This window comes from Crocodylus porosus, unplaced genomic scaffold, assembly GCF_001723895.1.
Source record: "Crocodylus porosus isolate Cpor-Errol unplaced genomic scaffold, CroPor_comp1, whole genome shotgun sequence".
Lineage (NCBI taxonomy): Eukaryota > Metazoa > Chordata > Crocodylia > Crocodylidae > Crocodylus > Crocodylus porosus.
Genome location: NW_017728906.1, coordinates 120322674 through 120343394, shown reverse-complemented (window position 1 = coordinate 120343394; position 20721 = coordinate 120322674). Strand labels below are relative to the sequence as shown.

The window sequence follows — 20721 nt, the reverse complement described above, 5'->3', positions numbered from 1 at the left end:
TTCCCAGGAAATAAATAAATATAAGTTAAAAAATAAGCCTAATGAAAATATGCAATGCCAAAAACATAATAACCACTTTAACTGGAACAAAGAATATCAATTGTATCTGTGACATGCAGTTTTTTGAACGCAGAAATCAGGTAGGAATTTTCTTATCATGTAAGGCTTGATAGCCAAGAATACTGTTTGATTGCATTCTGAATTCTTTACCTTTTAAAACAGATACTACATCCTAAAGATACTGTGTTTTAGATGTTTTAGGATTTCTGCCATTGACTTCACTGGGAATAGATCTGAATTCCAATGTTGTACCTCTCTTCGTCAATATGTAAACTCTACTTCCTGCATGTCTTTTCACAGAATCTGCTGAAAAGTGAATTTGGCTTCACAAAAGCTTGCTCTCTCTGTATATATCTTATTTAGTTAGTCTATAAAGAGGCATATCTCTCCTGCCTTCTGAGTGACTTCAGCCTAACATGGCTAACCTACCCTTGTCTGTTAAACTATACCTAGTAGACCAGAGGTTCCCAAACTTTTTCTTATTGCTTATTCCCTTCCAGATTTATCATCTACTTATGTACCCTTGCCAGCATACAGTTTATATTTTAAACCCTTAAATGACAATTTTTATTATTATAATAAGAAATTAAATCTGCCATTTCACATGTTTCCTGTGTACTTTTCAGAAATGTCTTATGTACCCCGAGGAGTCTGGGTACCACAGTTTGGGAACCCGTGTATTAGACCATGTATAAATATTGCACAAAATTCCCACTTGTAAGTATTATTTAACTAAAGAATTAACTAAAGAAGATATAAACTAAAATCTTGGATTCAAATACCCCTAATAGTTGAAGAATATGCATAATCCCCAAGGACTGGGAAGTGCTGGTAACTTCCATTCAAATCAATAGGAGTTGGAGATGCTCAATAGCAGCTCATGGTATTTGTTATGCTGATTTCATGACAATCTGAGAAATAATTGCCTAACAACAATTAGTAAAAACAAATGTTTCTGCTCAACTTAGGGAACAAATTCAGAAAGGTGGAAGGCCCATCCGTCCCACTAAAATTAGTGAGAGTTGGGATACTTACTCCCTTGCCAGAGGTTCAGTTTCAATGGATTGTGCCTATGAGCTCTGAACAAACCTGGAATTTGGAAAAGTTGACTATCAATATCAATGTTTTCATTCAGTTCTATTTCTACATTGAATGTCTGCTTAGTTCAATCCAATGAAATCCTCCTCTAAACTACAAAAATCAAATTGAGATCAATAGGAGTTGGTCCCTTTAAACTAACATGCATCCAGACGAAGATTCTTTCCATAATACACAACTGTGCAATTCTAACTGAAGTCACAGTACCAAATTCTACTGTGAGATAAACAAGATAAAATTCTACAGATGGTCCAGTGAGTTTTCTACACATGTACCTATGGGTAGAATTAAGTCCATATGAAATAATAAGACACAGAAATGGAAGTTTCTGATTACGCTTCATTAACCTGTTATACTCAAATAAAGTACAGAGGTTTGGCAGATTTTCTCAGTCTAAATTATATAGATTGCTTTTACAAGAGAGATATGATTAAGACTTAATAATTCATTTCATATGGATTACTGCACTTTTCCACTAATAGAGTTGGTTGGTTCCCAGAATTATTTACTAAGTTCATAACTAATTTCTCAAAAATCAGGAAACCTAAATACCCTAGTGTATAAATAAAATCCATGTCAGTGAATCTCATTATATGCCTAACCATTATTCTATTAACAAAGTAATAAAACAGTCAGAAACTGGCTAGTTAATAAATGTACAGCACACTTTTAAAACTGTCACTTATGGGTGATCAGCCTTTTACTAAGCCAAATTCTTTCCTTGATTATTCCCAAGTAACAGGTTAAACATGCCTAAGCATAATAAAGAATTTGGGTAAGTATCCAAATGTTTAGGATATTCAAAATACAGGCAGTGAAAACTAAAATGTTAACTTTAAAAAAGCCAGATACCTGTATTATTAGCACTAGTTTTTTAATGTCGCATTTTTGGAGATCCTCCTGATTTATGTAATTGAATGTAGATCCAAATCTTTTGCATACTCAAGTGAAATAAAGTCATTGCAATATAACACTGTCACATGATCAAAATGTGTGATGTGAGATCTTAATAATGAGCATCTCAGTCTTAACTCAGCATTTATGATGAAGAGGAAGAATAATCTCTTGTATTAAAATTATATTGAATTGATGTGATCTGCAGGGATCCCCAATTTTTGGTTTAAAATAATTACCTGAAATCCAAAAATTTTTGTGATTAAATGATTAAAATGAAACACCACTATATATATAGATACACATACATACATAATGCAAAATCCACATTTATTGGGTTATTTACAAATAACCCAAAACCCACATTTTTGTGATTAAAATACACACATATATATAGTGGATACACATACATAAATAGTGGTGTTTCATTTTAATCACAAAAAAATGTGGATTTGGGGTTATTTTTTAAAATCCAAAAATTGGGAATTTTTTTTTAATTAGAGAAGACCAGGATCTCTGGTGATCTGTCACTAATATTAACAGTCGATCCTTACCAAAATTAAAAGAAAAATTTATTCTGTTGTTGCCCACTTTTGGTCGCATCATATGATTCATATCTCAATGATCACATCATTAACTTATTTATATACAGTAATGGCTATATCCAACCAATAAGTATGCAAAGTAAAAGCAAAAAGCAACAGTAAAAAAGAGGAAAACCTTTTCTTTCTATAGGATCCAACTGTGCTTTCAGCTTGGCCTATTGCACTATAGAAATAAGGAAAAACACACAAGTCCTAAATCTGAAGTTTATCATCATCATTGTTATTATTCTATTTTCTTTCCTGGATATTTCTACCACCACTATGACATCTCTATTCTTGTTTTTTATTATATGTACTACAGTAGTTCTTCAAGGTCCCATCCAACACCCCCCCAAGCTAAACACTGCACAAACATCCACTAATATGCTGTGTCCATTCCAAAGAGCTAACAGTCTAGAAAAGACAAGACAGACAAAAGTTGAGAATTCAAAAAGAGATTTGGAGAAATTAAGTAATTTGCCACTAGTAAGTAAGAGATATGACTAGAAATAGAGCCCGGGTCTCCTAAGTCCCATTCTAGTGATCTGTCTATTAAATTAAAAATCCCTCCTATTTTCAGTATTACTTTATTAATGTGTCTACTACATTATGTTTTTAGCAACTCTCACCTGGAACTACCCATTTTTACTCTGGATCTTTATTAAATAGATAAATGCATTAAACATTTTATTTTTATTTTTATTTTCAAGAAAACTCAGGTTTTGATTCACAGCACTGGTTAAACCACTTCACATGAACTGGTTGAAGGGGAATGAAAACAGCACAGAACCAGGCACTACATCCGTATTCAGTTGCAGTTTGAACTCGCAGGAATTCTGTACATGGAACTTATATATATTTTTGTGGGGATTATGCATTGGCCACACTTGTATATTAGTTCCTTTTCTTAAAGAAGAATAAATATCCAAATAAAAATCCACAAAAAAATGTTTCAACATCCTTAGCAGGTAGTTGAGTTGAAGTCACTCAATCCTATGCAGCCACTCAACCCTGTGCAATGTGATTAATTTTGGAACACCAAAGCCAATGTACTTCACAGGCACATTTCCCCCCATCCTGTAACTGTGAGTTAATGAATTAACAGCTCCCCAAGCTATTGAAAAGTTAGGCTAAATACTGTTTTCTATTATGAGTTAGCTCAGAATAATGCAAGCAATGCATCTCTAAAATATGGTCTGAAAAATATCTCTATCAGAAATTTATATTGTATTATATTATATTATATTATACTATATTATATTATATTATATTATGTTATGTTATTAGTCATACCATGTCATATTTTATTGTGTAATACTTCCAAAACTCATTGACCCACATTTTGTCCTATGCCAATATTCATTTGGTGCAGTGCAAATTGTGGATTGCATACAATTTTCATTGACCTTGGACTTAGCCCTAATTTAATTTAGAGCAGCCTAGAATGATTATTTCAATATCCAAGGAATAGCAAACCAGCTGGAGATTTCCATATCATCACATGCCACCTTTATTTTCTGACATCTCCCTTAAATTGTGGCTGCAGAGAAACTAGCATAAGATTATATTCAGTTTTATATCTCCTGTTCCCTGGGAGAATCACCAGCTGTGGAGATTCCCACTTCTGTTTAATGCTCACTGGGGACATCTACACAAGACACTAGAATTAATCTACTGTGCATTAGCATCACAACAAAGTGTGCACCAGTGCTACTGCACAATAGCACCGATTATGATGCATTAAATTTAGTACCTCTTATTACAGATACTCAACTTAATGTGCCATAATTACAGCACCTTAATGAATGTGTAGACATACCTTGTGCGCTCTAAGAAAGGTACAAAGGGTTGCACCAGATTGTCTAATCTATCATACATATATAAATGTGTTTAGGTCACTCTGTTGATAATAAAGATAATGTAGGAAAGAATGCTAGCACATGAGTCAGACTTAAATAAAATTTTTCCCAAACTAAAATCCAAATCAACCAAATATTATAATTAAACTGCTACAGTACCTTGGACTACCATTTATCAAATTACAAAGCAAAAGCTTCCTGTTTCACCAGGAGCTTCAAGAAATTTTGATATGTGAAACTGCCATATGGATGAATTATATCAAGTCTTCTTGACACCTGGAATTCCAAGGGAGCCTGACTGGCATTTCATAACCTCTCAGGGCAGGCCTAACTTCCATTATACATGGTGAGGGCTTGACTTCAGTGGAACGTGACTAAGGCTAGAAGGTTTTAAATTGTCCACCCACTGAGGCCAGCAGGAATTTTACATGAGAAAGGACAACCAGACTGATCACTCCTGTCTTAAGTAAAGTCCTATCCAGCACACTTACTAAGGTCAAGATGCTATCCTTTGAGCTTAAAAGCCTCATCAGAAATGTTCCATTATAATGTTAATTGAACTAAAGTGACAAAATACCTTGTCATTGCATGTAAAATTTAGCAAAGTCATATAAATATGTTCATCTGTGCAAGGCGGTTCCAAGCCTACAAACCTTCTAAAAAAGATGCATACCTTCAATCTGAATTAATTCAATATATAATTTTTCTACTACATACTCCATTCATGTTTTCGGTCAAATAAACATGTAAACAGCTACCATGCATATAAGCATACATTTCTATGGCAACAAATTAAGTTCTAGGCTATCCTTAAGCAGTACACACAGAAGACAAGCTCTAAAACTAAACAAGATATATGCTTCTTTCCTCTTCTTCCATCTGGTACTGCTGAAATCACTTTTACTTTGATGAACTAGAAGTAACATACTTCACACAACATGCAAAACATCCAGAATGATATGTCTCTTCTAAAATAAAATTAAAAAATGACAATGCAGCAAATATAAACTAATAATAATTTACCACTTTCCTTCTAAATGTTTCTGCTATAAATGTTATTAAGACTTTTATAGTTTATCAAAATGAATAAAAGAATTGATGGATGTTAATAATGGGTGCATATTACTATACAATTTTATAGTTACTATATGTTATATAGTAAATTATTATTTAGTTCTAATATATATGGAATCATACATAATATCCTATATTTAAAATGGTATACATAATCTACATGGGCAGAGTTATGTTATACTTTTAACAGTAATTACTCATTTTCCTTTACTTTCCTTAATGAGAACGCCTGTTGGGATCTTGATCATGCATGGGTCCATTTAAAATAAAATTATCTTTAAATATTGACATTTCATAGATTGGTACCAATACCTTTGCCTTAGATTGATGGTTAAATGCACCAGCCTTTTTTAATGTAAATACGTTAAATGAAGTTGCAAGATGTCCTTTTTTCTAAATGAAACACAAATCCAAAAGTGAGAAAGAGATCTTTTTTTCACCATTAATTGTTGCGATGAACACATAGCTCTAATCCATCAGATTAATTACAGCCCCCAAATTCTTACACTGTAGCACTGAGATATCAGTTTAAAGGAAATTAATAACTTGACCCACAATAATGCACCTCTTTTAATGATGAAAAAAAAGCCACAAAAACACAAAATAAACCCACAAAAATATAATTTGTGTTATATTCTCTGGGGTGCATGTTGTCCAACCTCAGCACATTTTCTTCTTTTTTTTCCCCTTCTTTCTTTCCTATTGGGTGTATTGTTTATTTCAGTTCTCTTAAAAGTGCTTTAAGTAACATGATGCAAAGAGTGTGATTTTATCACTGCTGTCACTCTAAGCTTTTATAGCTACAATATCAGATGGAGGTTAAAAAGATACCACTGATTCTAGCAGAGCATCATATTTAACAATGGCCCCTTGTTGGCCCCTGCATAAACAGGAAGTTAGTCTTCTAAGGAGGGTTTTGAAACTCACATTCACAACTTTTCAACTTCTGTTCTAACCTGATAGGAAGAAAGCCACAAAACCTGTGACTGCTGCCATCATTTTGTTTTACACAGAATGTTCTGGCAGAACAATCAATCTAGCATAGGTAAAGAGACTGAAAATGGGGAAGGCCCTGGAACATTGAGAAGAAGGATGTTTTTCTTCCTGAACTACCGTGCAATCAAGCTAAAAGGAAACATCAAGACATTTCCCAGGATGCTAATGATCTTTCCAAAATCTTGAGGACAGGTTCCAGGAAAAAAAAAGGCTATTCATCTCTTCTCCATAATCCACCAAACCTGGGATTTAGGCTTCTATCATGTTTCCCCATGTGCACCTGCCTCACTATGTGTGTGATGTGCCTCTGAGTGGCTATTGTCTCATTGCATCTCCCCAAAGTGAACATTTTTGTATAAAGCACACCAAATCAGCATTTGAAGTTTAGCTAGTCCCTTGCAGTGTTTTACTCTTTAAAAGGATTTGCTGCCTGGAGAAAGCCAGAAGCAGCGTGACTGAAATTTTTCATGTCTCCACTGGGACTCCGGCTGTAAGTTACATTTGATTTGCAGGGCTTTCGCCTTTACATGCATGAGCTAGTTAAGGGACACAGCCTGATCTGGGGATGGCACCAAAGGAGATCAGTTTGAAGTTGGAAAGCAGCACTTGCCCTGTATTTATTTCAAGTATTAATATTAAAAGGTGCAGCTACTAGCATGGGAAAGCCCCTTCATTAATTAACCTTCCCCCCCCCCCCCCCCATTTTCACCAGATGTTGAAGCCAAACTACCAGCAGCATGCTCGACTGGCAGTCAGTGGGGCTGCGCAGGAGTTGGAAGTGCTGACCAATGAAATCTGGACTCTGCTTAATGAGAGCGATCTAGGCAGAGTCAATTAAATCCAATTTCCACTAACATCCCTAATATATCTGCAGTGTGTGCAGCAGCGGGCAGCAGCGGTGGAAAAGGCAGCCAGAGAGTCCCACTATTAATAAAAGGATTCACTGCCGCAGTAGAGGGGAGAGGGAGAGTGGTATTTACATTAGGAAAGAGATGGGAGGGGAAGGAGAGAGGGAGACACCTGGGATTCAAAGGTTGATCAAACTCTAATCAAAGAACCCACATACAAAAAACTGATGCTGGAAGAATGGGAAGGACCCGGAGTTGAAAACATTTCCACTTTAATACTGAAAAAATATGCCATTATAAAATCCTCGAATAGAATTAGTAACTTCCACTTGCTTCCTCAGTTCTGATTTCCTCAGGTTATAGAGTAAGATTTACAACAGCACAGAATTGTCTACCATTAAACGTTGCAGCCTAAGCACTAGAGTGACATTAATTGGTCATGCTTAACTGCCTCGGTTTTTTTTTCCCTTTCCCTTTTGAATGTTTACACCGTTACCATAAGAGAAATCAAGGGGACTCATTTTACATTCAGATGGAAAGGCATTGTTGGATATGTACATTAAAAAAGAAAAAGAAAAAAAAAAGGAATCAAAACCAAAGGGGAGGGGAAAGAAAAGGGGAAACAATACCCAACCTCCCCCAGTCAAGTCACGCCCCCCCGCAAAAAAAAAAAAAAAAAAAAATCAGAGGAAAACCCAAATGAATCGATGAGAATATCCATGCAAACATGTCTTAAATAAAATCTTTACATTGTTTTTTTTTTTCTTGTTCTCCACAGTAAAAGTAGGATCTCTACTGCCTATCGATCACACAAAAAAAATGGCGAAATGGCACTTTTTGATCATCATCATAGACTGTATCTCGGATATATAAAGTTTGAGACGATGGGACTTATCAGGTACGAGGGATGATGGTGTGAACTAGACGCTGTTTCCAGTTGGGGTTTGCAGCGTCCCTGGGGTGCGTTGTATCCATGCGAGCCATGCAGCACTTTTTAAATTGTGTGTGTGTGTGTTGCTTGTCTTTGATCGGAGTCAATTATTTACATTACATTCATGCCTTCGTGCAACGTGTCATTCCTGCTCTGTGACCAAGGGGAGGCCGCCAGCAGGTCCCCCCCATCCTCCCTCCCCCATATCCACACACGGGGCTTATCCGCAGCACACTGTTCCCTGCGGGAGTTGAACCAAGCCGGCTCCCGGGGCTCCCTAAGGCAATGAGGAGTCAGCTGCACGAGCCACCGCCTCTGGGGCCCCGGGGCGCTCACAAGAAGGGGGCCCTTGCAGCATGCCCATGTGCGTGCGGGTGTGCCATCCTCCCAGGAGGTAGCTGAACGGTCCCCTTCCTGCTGCCGCTGAGATCAGTAGCAGACCCTGCAGCCATGCCCCACAGATCGGTATTTCTCTCACCACTGGCAAGTTGAACGGGCCTCCCCACGGCTTGCTTCCTCCCCAGCCCCTCTGCGACCCCAGCTCTTAGTCTGATAGGGAGTGAGAGCCACAGTCATACACTCTATGGGCTCCGTCTGCAGTGTAGGGGCCGTTGTGCCAGTAAGAAGAATCGCAGACTGTCTGCAAGGAATTGATCTCGGATGCGGATGAGTTGGCGTCCCTCCGCTTGGACCGCTTTCTGTTCCTCAGGATGAAGACCAGCATGCCAACCACTGTGAAGGCAGAGGTCACAAACACCAGCAGGAGTCCGGGGACCAGCACCGAAATGGAGACCCTGCTGGTCTCCAGGTAAGAGTTGGAGTGAGTGCCCGTCTCCGCCAAGCCGGTGCTGTTCTTGCTTGTGGAGGCCACGGTGGGCGCGACTTTGAGCTGCGGGCAGATCACGTCGTTGGAGAGGGTCTCGAAATCCTCCTTGAAGAAGTCTTCCGGGGACTCGCACCTCAGGTCGCTCATGATCACCTTGGGGCGCAGCATCTCGGCCCACTGTTTGAAAGGCACAATAGGGCACGTACACTCCCACGGGTTGCCGTGGAGGTCGATCTGGGTGATGGAGGTAAGCTGGTCCAGCACCCCCGCCACCGGGAGGTACGTGAAATAGTTGTTGTGGATGCTCAGCTTGGAGAGGGAGACCCCTGCAAACACATCGACGGGGAGGGACCTCAGCAGGTTGTTGTTGAGGATGAGCACCCTCAGCTTGGGCATGGCGTTGAAGGTGCCAGGCAGGATCAGCTGGATGCCGTTGAACTCCACGTTCAGGTACTCCAGGTTTTGGAGCCCGGCGAATTTCTCCCGGGACAGGGTGTCCAAGTAGTTGCTATCCATGTAGAGCCACCTGAGGTCCAGCAGGTTTTTGAAGGTGTTGTTCTCCACCGTGGCGATGTTGTTGTTCCCCAGGTCCAGCAGGTTCAGTTTCCGATAATCCAGAAAGTGGGACTTCCTGATGGTGTGGATTTTATTGTCCCTCAGAAACAGCTCCTGCACGTTGGCCGGCTTGGGCTTCAGGTCCACCAGGCTGCTCACGTTCCTGTCGTTGCAATTAACCTTTAAGCCCGAGCCGGGGATCTGATCGCAGCTACAGATCTGAGGACAGGGCAGGCTAGGCGGGAGCTTGTTTTTGACGCTAATGGTCGACACCGCCGCGGTAGGTCTGGTCTTGATCTGCCAGTTGCCTGGGATCTTTGTACCTCCGTTTGGAGCAGCTCCTGGAGTGGCAGGATCTTCTTTGCCATGTATTTTAAAGGGAGTTGGAATGGGACCAGGATCACAGGTTTCCTCTTCAGCAGGGGGAGCAGCGAGGCTAGAATCTACTCTGCTCTTTTTGCACAGCTCTTGCTCTGTGGTCTCATTTAAATCCTTGCCCTGCAACCTAGTGGGAGCTTCGCAAACGACTCTGCCGATCAAAGCGTTTTTGGGTATGTTTTCCAGCCATTCCTTCAAGGAGAGCAGATCACAAGTGCAGTCCCAGGGGTTGTCCTCTAGCAGGATTTCAGCAATGCCTGGGATCTGCTCCAGGACCTCCTCATAAGGCAAGGTTTTAAGCCGGTTTCCCCGGAGGTCGAGGTGAGTGATCGGCACGTACTGGAACACGTTGGGAGGCAAGGTGCTGATGAGGTTGTCATTTAAAATCAGCACCTCCAGCTTGTTTAAGTCCCTAAACGCTCCCGGGTCAATATCCCGCAAGAGATTGAAATCTGCCTGGAGATATTCCAGATCGTCCAGCCCCAGGAAAGTCTGCTTCCTGAACGACTTGATCTTGTTGTTGTTGATGTGCAACCGCTTCACCAGCTGCAGCCCGAGAAAAGCCCCAGGAACGATTTCATGCAAGCCGTTGTTTTCCATGTGCAAACTGACTGCATTGTAAAAGTTAGCGAACTCATTAGGGAAAAGCCGAGTCAGGGAATTTCCATGCAGGAATAAATGGTAAAACTGGGAAGTCGGGGCGCTGAAATGTTGCAGACTGGTAAACCCCTTTTTCTCACAGTCTACGTGCAAATCCCCCTCTACCTCGTTGCAGGAACAGATCTTCTCTTTGCAAACGTCCCCTGTAACGTTTCCAGCAGCAAAACAAAGAGACGTCTCCAGCAACAGAATCCAAAGCAGCATTTTTAAACCGAGCGATTCATTCCCGAGCTCATCACAAAGTAACAGCCACCATCCTCCTCACACCGAAAACAATTCCAGTCCATTCAATGCATGAGATGTCCGAGCCACCACCAAGAAGGGGGGGAGAGCAATTGTGGGAAGGGGGAGTAGGCAGGGTCGGGGGAGGGGGACTCTTTTTTTCTCCTCGATCCCTCTCTCCCCCCCCCTGCATACACTGCAACAGACTCCAGTCAATAATTATATCCACAAACTATCCAGGCACGTACTGCAAGGCACGCAAAAAATAATAATAATAATACAAAAAATAAAAATTAAAAACCAGAAAAAAAAGTGGAAGGAAAAAAATCCCCCCTTCTCGACTCCCTCCCCCCCAGCCTCCCGGAAAGCTAAGTAGATCTCTGCTGGCCGGCTCGGCTAATCGGAATAGGAACAGTGCTAGTAATAAGAAGCAGCCACTGCATGTTAGGGAGAAGCAGGCAGAGAGTGCAGCGGTGGTAGAGGAGAGCTGCCTGTGTGCATGGCTTTGCTTCGGACTGACCTTGCTTTCTGTGTTGCAAAGCCGGCTCCTGCCTGCTGCTGCCGCCGCCGCCGCTGCTCGGTGCCCGGGAGTCCCCCTCTGGGTGCTGTCCAGTCCCCCTTGGTGCTGAAATCACGCCCCAGCCTCAAGCCCGGCTGCCGAACCAATGGCGCTGCAAAATTTCTGCAATCGCTGCGTTTTTGGGGGGCTGCCCGCGTCTCTCTCCTCCTCCGGTTCCTTCTTCTGCTTCTCCTCCTCTCTCTCTGCCTGCCTGCCGCTTCTCTCCTCTCTTCCCTCCGCGAGCTCTCTTCTTTCCTCCTTCTTCTGGGGCTGAGTTGCACACGCACACACGCACTCACATCCACGCAGAGGGAGAGTTGCTAAGAGGCTCTGCTCGTTCCAACCTGGTGCACTCTGAAAGATCTGACACCCTCTGCTGAGCTGCAGTGGCAAAAATCCATCTGCTGATGGAATGCCGGAGAAAAAAAAATCAATCCACGTACAGGGCAAGCGTTGGAAATGTTGGCATTAAAAGCTGTCGATCCGTTTAGGCGCTTTCTTCTAAATGGATGATTTCATCTCCTTTTCTGTTCCGATGGAAAGTTTAGCGTGCCCTCCAGTCCCTCTTGCTCCCCATGCTCTCACACACGCACACATGCACACACGTCCCTGCACACACATGCACCTGCTGTAGCATACGAGGAGAGTGCCTTTGCCTTCTTTCATTTCCCAATGGCGTGAATAGAATTAGTGTCAGGGTGTCAAGCGAATAGCAATTTGAGGTAATTATACTGCACGCCATTTTTATCGTGGCTTTAAATGCATTCCTTCCTCCCCTGCAGTCTATACTGTTTCATGCTGGATTTGGTGGCTTTGTGGCGGTCTCTTTGGAAGGTTGAACCGTGGCTTATTGCATTGTATTTTTTTTATATAATTTCGATGATCATAGAGGGGGAGTTGGGGGCGGTAGGAGTGGTTTGCTGTACCGTAGATAGTTCAGGCTACCTGTTTCTACAGGGTATAGAATTCCATTTAGGAGGGGAGTTGGAAATTGGCATCAGTGCATCTTTCTCCCCCCTCTCTTTTTCTTTTCCTTCTTCCCTGGGTTATCATTTAAGTCTTCTCTGTGCCAATACAGTGCTTGCTTACCTTTTTTTTTTCTTTTTCTCCCCCCTCCCCATCTTTTCCTTCCCACCAAAATAGATTACACAGAAGGAAACTCGGTGCCCGGCCTTAAAAAAAGCCAAAGCAGAGGGAAAAAAAAGTTTCTGCTTCATTTGGACGGGTTTCAGATGCCTACAAGCAAAGAACCAGTTTCATCTCTGGTGGCAAAAACAGAAACCCTTGTTCCCCAATGTCTTGAAAAATTGTGCTGAAGAGGATGCAGAGTGCTACAGAGCCTGCTTGGCTGGGTCTCTTCTGCATACGAAGTCAGTCCCGGGCTTCTACCTATTCCATCAGACAGATCCGCTGACTCCACTGATGAACTTTGCAATATACTGGTAGGGCAGAAAATGTAACGTACACGGGGATGAAGGGGGTGGGCTCAGAGTCTATTTATAGGAGAAGTAAGGAAGCCATATGGAATCTGCACCCTGTCGTCCCTGCTGAATACTAATTTGGTCCCAGCTTCTCCCTGTCTGCAGTTTCCAAATAAATTAGACATCCTACTACCGATGATCTTATCAAATAAATTTAATTACATCATAAACAAGTGGCAACAGCTGCCGTGACTATTTCAGATCCTCTGGATGAAGATTATCCTTTCTGCCCTTTGGGGGTGGGGGGGGAGGGAAGGAAGGGGAGAAGAAGCTGGAGGAGGGGAGCCTAAAATAAAATGAAATCCTGGCCCAAAAAGGAGTCTGGCAAATAAATAACAAGCAGGGCAGGGGAGATAAAATGCCACTGAGAAAACACCACAACAAACGTATTAGTGGTTTCATTAAGGGTGGGGGGAAGGGAAGGGAAACTTGGTGCCACAGTGGCACACATTAATTCATTTCTCATGTCAGCTTCTTTGACTTTGTCTCTCTGTTCGTGTCAGTGTGTGTGAGAGGTGGGGAGAGGGTCTCATTAAACTGAGACCCTTCTCCTGATAAAGGATTGCAGCTGTGGAGAGGTACAGAGGTGCAGGAGGATGGAGGAAAGCCAGCAGGAAATCTCTGGAACACAGGAGAGAGAAAAGTGGAGGCAGTGGGGACAGGGAACTTACCCTGTGTTGATAGCAGCAGGGTGACACAACTACCTTGAGTAATGACATGTGCAAAGATCACTGAAATTGAACAGCCTGGTGTAACGCAGACTGAGATGTGAAGTAAGAGAACAAAGGGGAACATGTTTTGTCACCCTCTTAAAAATACAGCCTCTTTAGCATCTTCACCCTAGTGTTATTAAAATTGCTCAGGCACCGTAGAAACAATCAAAAGGCAACCAGAGAAGCTGAACATTAATGAGATATTAAATAAATAAATAAATATGAAACAAATGAGAGGGAGGAGACAATGACCTGCTGTCAAAGCATGAAGGACAAGCTGCCACTTTGTTCCTCAGGATCTTCACAGAGGTTCCCACCTTTCTGGTCACAGTGGTTTGGGCCTTGCAGTCTAAAGGGGAAAGAGAAGGAAAGCCATTTGCTAAGTTTTAGAATTTTGCTCATTTATATTACTGTAACACCTAGAGATGCAACCAAGGTGGGGCCTCCTTTATACTAGGATAAACCCAAAAAGAGTATTGTATTGTTCAGACATCCAAAGAGACCAGACAGACAAAGCATGGAACAAAAGGCATAGTTCTTGTCCCTTTTACAGTTGGCACAGAGAGATTAAGGGACTTGCTTTAGGTCTCTCAGGAATTCTTTGACACAGCCAAGAAATGAACCTATTATTTTCATACATACATTAACTTCAACAGCATTCTCCTTCCTGCCCTTTGCTTGAAGTTGGTTCTATATTTGCATATGTGGGCTGTTGTGCCACCATAATTAATTATGTTAATTTAAGTTAAGTTTAAACATGTGTATCATAAAGGTCATGGCCTTGTATAGAATAAATATCTACCTAAGACTAGTCTGTTCTTGGATGGGATATTTGCAGCATATGTTTACACTTTTAGTCCAATTCTTTTTATATATATTTTAACATTGTGCTAGTGGAATTACAATACAGATGGATTTTTAAAACTCTAACTACTAAGTACTTAAGGCCTAGTTCTGCAACCAGGTAACCCAAGTTAAATAACACCAAATCAAGGTAAATCTACACTATAGTCAGAAGTATGAGTGCAGTTCATGTACCAGTTTAAATTAGTTGAGCTGAACACTCACCAGAGAACATTTGTAAATAAGTGGTGTAGCCTGTCCTGTTGTGGTCTCTGTGATACTGTGTCTATACTGTTGGCAGTGCCCAAGTCAACATTAGTGGGTGTACAAAACATTGTAGTAATTGCAATGTAAGTAAACCCTTTGCACAGTTAGGCTCAGACACTACAGGACTACTCACTGTGGGGTCACAGAGTCATAGCTTCTTTTATTCTTTACTCAGGCTTGCTCAGGCCTTCACCCAGCTGTGAGTAGGTGAAGTTGTTTGTACAGCTATACTAACATAACTGTGATAGTGCATACCCCTAAATGTAAATGTACTGATTGGATGCAGTGATTTCTGCTAGCCCATCATATCCTACTTTCTAAGTTGGTAATCTACTCCAGTCCAAATAATTTGTTACAACACTGGAATGTAAGGCAGAGTGGGCATTTTGCCCTGTGAAATCTAAATTGATGTTTTACAGAGTGGTGCAAGACAAAATAAGCTTTACAACCCTGTATGCAGAGGACTACAATCTGCCCCTGATAGTTCTGAAGCCAAATGCTATTGCCCCTAGGATGATGCAACTCAACTAACACAAACTAATATAAATATGATACCAAAATATGGACTTATGGACTTGGAGTTTTATATAAAAATGAATTTTGGTATCTAACTGAGTCTTAAGGAGAGCAGAAGTCCAAAAGAGGTTGCGTACTAGTTTTCTGTATTATTCTACAGAGTAGACAAGAGTACACTCTACCTCTCTTAATAAAATAGTTCCATCTTGTAGAAAATTATTCAAAATTTAATAGTCAGATAGCAGGAAAAAGACTGAAATGATTCTGTAGGTTAATGGTTAGAGAATCCATCAGGGATGGTAGAGTCCTAGATTCCAGCGCTTGCTCCAGAGACTGTTTATAAGTTTAATCCAATGAAAGTTTAGTGTAATAGATGTAAAAAGTTCTTTGATCAGAGACTAGAACCCAACCTGATCAGGATCTTAGTCACAAGACTTGCAAGTCATGTTGTCTCCGTCGCTCACTTCCTCATCGAAGGAGTCAGACATTCTTTTTGGAAAAAAGAAAGTAATAGCTTCAACAGGAAAGACTAAGACACTTTCCACCAATAATAATATATAACTTGGTATCTATGGCACTTTTAAGGGAAGAGATAAGTATGGTTTTGAACCCTCCTAAGGGGAAGAGAAATGAATCTGGGTCTCCTCCTCCTGGGCAAATATTGTAACTGAGCTACTGGATAGAGGAAGAGTACTGGCAACTACCTATCTTCTGCAAAAGAGAGAGAGAGAGAGAGAAAGGAAAAACATCTTTACTTGATTTCTGAAAAGAAGAAGTGTAAAACATCAGTAAAAGTTTCCAAGTTGAAGAGTAGTAAGACTTTATGAAAACTCAGAAAAGGTTGCTAAAATCCCAGCACAGGGTGTGATTTTAGAGAAGCCTATTCCTGTTTTGTTTGTCTCTGCACCTCTAGGTGGCTTCCTGTTTAATGTGCTGGCTACTTTCAAATCCACTCTCAGATGCCTAACTCTTTCCATGCAGAGAACATATGTGCCTAGCTTAGGGTCCTAGATTTGATTTTAAGGACTCAGATACTTAAATGTTGAGCACTGCAATGCTCAGCATTTTTGTGTCTAACTTTTTTATATCTACCACTTGGTCCTTTGTCAATACAAATTGACAAAAAGGAATATTTTAATCAAAAAAAAATTGTGAGCCCATTTGTTCTGTCAGCTACTCTTGGTCAGATAACACAATAAAAGAAATAGTATAGACTTTAATAGGAAGCAGTAACATTTGCACTGTGTTCCAACCTCAGTACAATTACGTTGCAGGAACAAATTCCAATTGTATCACTTTATGCCCTTGTTATGACAATTTTCACCATCCTGCAAGCCTCAAATTCTGTGTAGTGTGATCAATACACAATATAGTACAGTGCTTTTACTAATTTGACCTTTTTGTGGTTTGATTGCTTTGCCTATTCCAGTCTTTACTGACACATTCGAGAATGCAAACAAGAACAGTGTTAAAGCAGTGAGCGGGTCATAGTACAGAATATTCAACTGACCAAAGTAGTTCAGCAAAATGGAATAATAGGACAAGTGGTTAGTTAGAATTCCGCTGCTGTCCTCTTATGATAAATCATATAATAAGGAAGAGACAGGAACCAGTTCCGACGTGAATGTGGGAATGGTTAGAAGTGTGTGTTAGAGAAAAAATAAGCACTCAATGTTTTTGCTATAAAAAAACAAACAGGGTTAAATGTCAGTCCCTTACTCCAATTGCTGAGCAGTTACTCAAGAAGCTCTACTGATTTGTATGACCTAAGAAAGGGATTCATTTATCTGTGTGTGTGTGTGTGTGTGTGTGCGCGTGTGTATTCATTATATATATATAAAATGAATACACACACACACACACACACACGTGCACATACATATATGTGCACATATATATGGAATTTGTTCCTGCAACATAATTGTACTGAGGTTGGAACACAGTGCAAATGTTACTGCTTCCTATTAAAGTCTATACTATTTCTTTTATTGTGTTATCTGGCCAAGAGTAACTGACAGAACAAATGGGCTCACAATTTTTTTTGATTAAAATATTCCTTTTTGTCAATTTGTATTGACGAAGGACCATATAAAAAGTTAGACACAAAAATGCTGAGCATTGCAGTGCTCAACATTTAAGTATCTGATTATATATATGTCATTAATTCTTTTCTTGAGCTATTCAGTGCCAGCAACTCAAGTTAAAATATAGATAATTTCAATGGGCAAAAGCAGATGGAAATTTATGCTTCCATTCTCTCTGAGTACACCAAATTTTCATTATTTAGAAATAGAAAAGGCATTGTACTCTGATGAATGGAGCATAGACCTGAGTCCTATACTCAAGTATTATGTCTTTTATTTCTGCCACTGGTCTCCTGCTGTTAATTCTGCTAGTGTTGTACAAGTTATTTCCCTTTTATGTGCCTCAGTTTCTCTAGCTGTGATATAGGCCTCCTTTTTAAAGTGCTGTAACTCCTATGAATAAAAAACAACATATAAGAGATACTTATTATTTCTATTATTAAAACTGACATTTATTTTCCAGAGGATAAAAAGAAAATGGATCAATTAAATGCCAAGTATCTGTAGAAAACTCGGTCAGTTTATTTTATAGGAGCTTGAAAGCCCTGTGTTAACATTGTTCAGTTTTTCCCACAACCATTATTTTGGACATGTAAACTATTGACTTACAGGAGAAATATTTCTGCTTTGAGACAAAAGCTAGAGTGTTCTGCATACCCTTTTCTCTCAGACTTGATTTTTATGCATCAAAGGTTGTATATGCCAGTCATTTTCTTTCTGGAGGCCTAATGTAGTTATGTGGTGTGACAGTAATATCAAGACTTACTTTTCTCATTAATTCACATCTTAATTCACTATAATTTAATTATTTTAACTGGGTGAAAATGCATATTTTCTTTTCTCATGACTCAGACTCCAGACTTCAAAGAGCATACTGATTTCAGAGACAAAGAATAAAACAGTTGAAATACAACAGTACTTCTCACTGTGAAACATTTCAAAATACAAATTAATATGAGGAAATTCTATATAATTAGTAGAGCTGGGAGGGAACTGGATTTCTGTTTTGTGGGGAAATTTTATGATTTCATTTATTTCTTTGTTCCAAAACATTACAATTTTTTTCAAGGTTTCTATAAATGAAAGTCTAGAAAAATATTTCAGGCAGATAAAACGTTTTGGAGTTATTTACTGTTTTTCATATATATATTATGTTTTTCAGATCTATATTATAAAACATTTTAAAATTGAACATCAGAATTCTCTTTTCTGACTTTTCTCCCCAAACAAAAAATTGTCCAAAATCAACATGCATCCACAAATAGTTTTGATTTAAATATATGGCGTTTTCCTATGGAACTATTTATACTAATTTTTGTTCTACTAAACTTATAGTTTACTTTAAACACAGCAGATATTTACTTGTGAAACAAAAATAATTTGTGAATAATAAAGGGGACCATAAGCTTTTGGGGTAATAGATAAAGGAAGAGAATAATAATAAAAAAAACCATCATATTTGTTTAACTGCAAAGTCTAGGGACCCTGAAGTCACCCTGATCTATAATTCATAAGATAATAACTCAGAGAAATAATAATAAAGAGGTATGCAATCTAATTAACCACTGTGCTACTGCAATTTTACACTTTTTTATGTCTGTTTGATATGGGTTGCCATACTATAGAATTGGAGTAGTGCAGATGTAACTCAAGTACTTCTCCCACAAAGTTTCCTAAATAACATTTGTATACCTAAAATGTAATTTAACTACTCTTGGAGGCTGTACATATGATGAGACTTTATTGTTTATTTGTTTGTCCCTATTATAATCATGTACATTTGGAGTAATTCCAGAGTAATTCTATTGAAACCAACCTACTGTGAATTTATGTGGAGGAAAATGAGATCAGAATCTGCCGTAGGGTTCATAAGGCAGGCCGTGTTCTCCCTTCTTAGGCTGGAAGAAATGTTCTGCTTCATGTCTAATATGTATGGATCCTGGTTTTCTCTGACAAAAAGCCCCATTTTTGAGATATAAAAAAGTAACGTAAAACCACATTTTTCCACGATTGAAATGGGTTTTGGGTTACTTATATCTGAAAAATGTTTTGTGTTTTATTTAAATCAGAGAAAACCAGGATCCCTGCTAGTATGGCATCTGTGGTGAATTAAAATCTTGTACTTTTGGATAGGGATGTGCTACGTTTATAGCATTTCTCTTCTTCACCATCTTTGCTTTGATTTATACTTGTGTAATGCGATTTTTGTCAATATTTGTAACAGGAGATATTTTCCTTATATAGCCTACAGGCCAAATGCTGCTTACTGAAAGTAAGAGAGGACTTGTACTTTATGGATTCTAAATGGTATGACATAAGGGTAGAGCATCTGAACTCTAGTAGCTGTGAGTTATGGAATACCATTCAGGAAATACCACTGAGTAGGGTTCTTAGAGAGATCATGGTCTCCAAAAGCAAAGAGCTGGGTCTATGCATTACACGGCTTCTGGACAAAATTTCCTGGTTTCTGATAAATGTATCAACAACACCAATGGTAAAGTGTCAAATAAATAAGAACATTTTTCAGTTCGCTTTCTAAAAAGTACAATTAGTGAGCTAAATAATTTTTTAAAATATCATTTTGGGTCAAACCATTTCTTTTCCAGTGGGGGAAAGAGGGAATGAAATATGTTTTTCATGTCAAATTAACCATTTGGTTGTGATTATTTATTCTGGAGAAGAGAGGACTGAGTGGGGATTTGATAACTATCTTCAAAACTTCGAAGGGTGACTATGAGCAGGAGGTGACAGACTATTATTTCTAGCCAGAGGGGACAAGATAAGGAGTAATTGTCTTAAATTGCATCAAGGGAAATTTAGGTTGGATAATAGGAAGAACTTTCTCACTATGAGGGAGGTTAACCATTGGAACAGATTACATAAAGAGACTGTGGATTCTGTGTCTTTGGAAACTCTTATGATCCGGTTAGACAGATACTTGTCTAAGATGGTTTATACTGGGAAGACGTTGCCTTGAGCAAGAGGTTGAATTAGATGACCTTCCATTTGTCGTAATTCTATGATATCAATCCATTTGAAATTAAATGGTTTTGGTTTTGAATTTTTACTCTCCTTTTAATTAGGTTAAAGAAATTTGCTAATGACAATATTTGCTTTAAAAAAGTTTTGTTGAAAAATATACGCTTTTTTTTTTGGCTTCTCCATTTTTTTTCTTTTTCTAGTCTGAAGCAGCACAATGAATAAGCCATTATATTTATGCCATAATTAACAAGTTAATCACTGCCTAAATGGGATAGGTGTTATATGTGCAGG

The 20721-nt window shown here is 39.4% G+C and overlaps 1 protein-coding gene across 1 annotated transcript; it reads right to left on the bottom strand.

Annotated features, from left to right (window-relative positions):
• Nucleotides 1-6119: 6119 nt before the first annotated feature.
• Nucleotides 6120-11755, bottom strand: SLITRK1 (SLIT and NTRK like family member 1). Its single transcript, XM_019529762.1, has one exon. The coding sequence runs from the start codon at nt 10965-10967 to the stop codon at nt 8889-8891; it is 2079 nt and encodes a 692-aa protein (XP_019385307.1). The 5' UTR covers nt 10968-11755; the 3' UTR covers nt 6120-8888.
• Between the last annotated feature and the right edge of the window lie 8966 nt (nt 11756-20721).

Bases quoted from the DNA above. Each gene is read 5' to 3' on its own strand.
- SLITRK1 (XM_019529762.1), bottom strand. From the start codon at position 10,967: ATGCTGCTTTGGATTCTGTTGCTGGAGACGTCTCTTTGTTTTGCTGCT.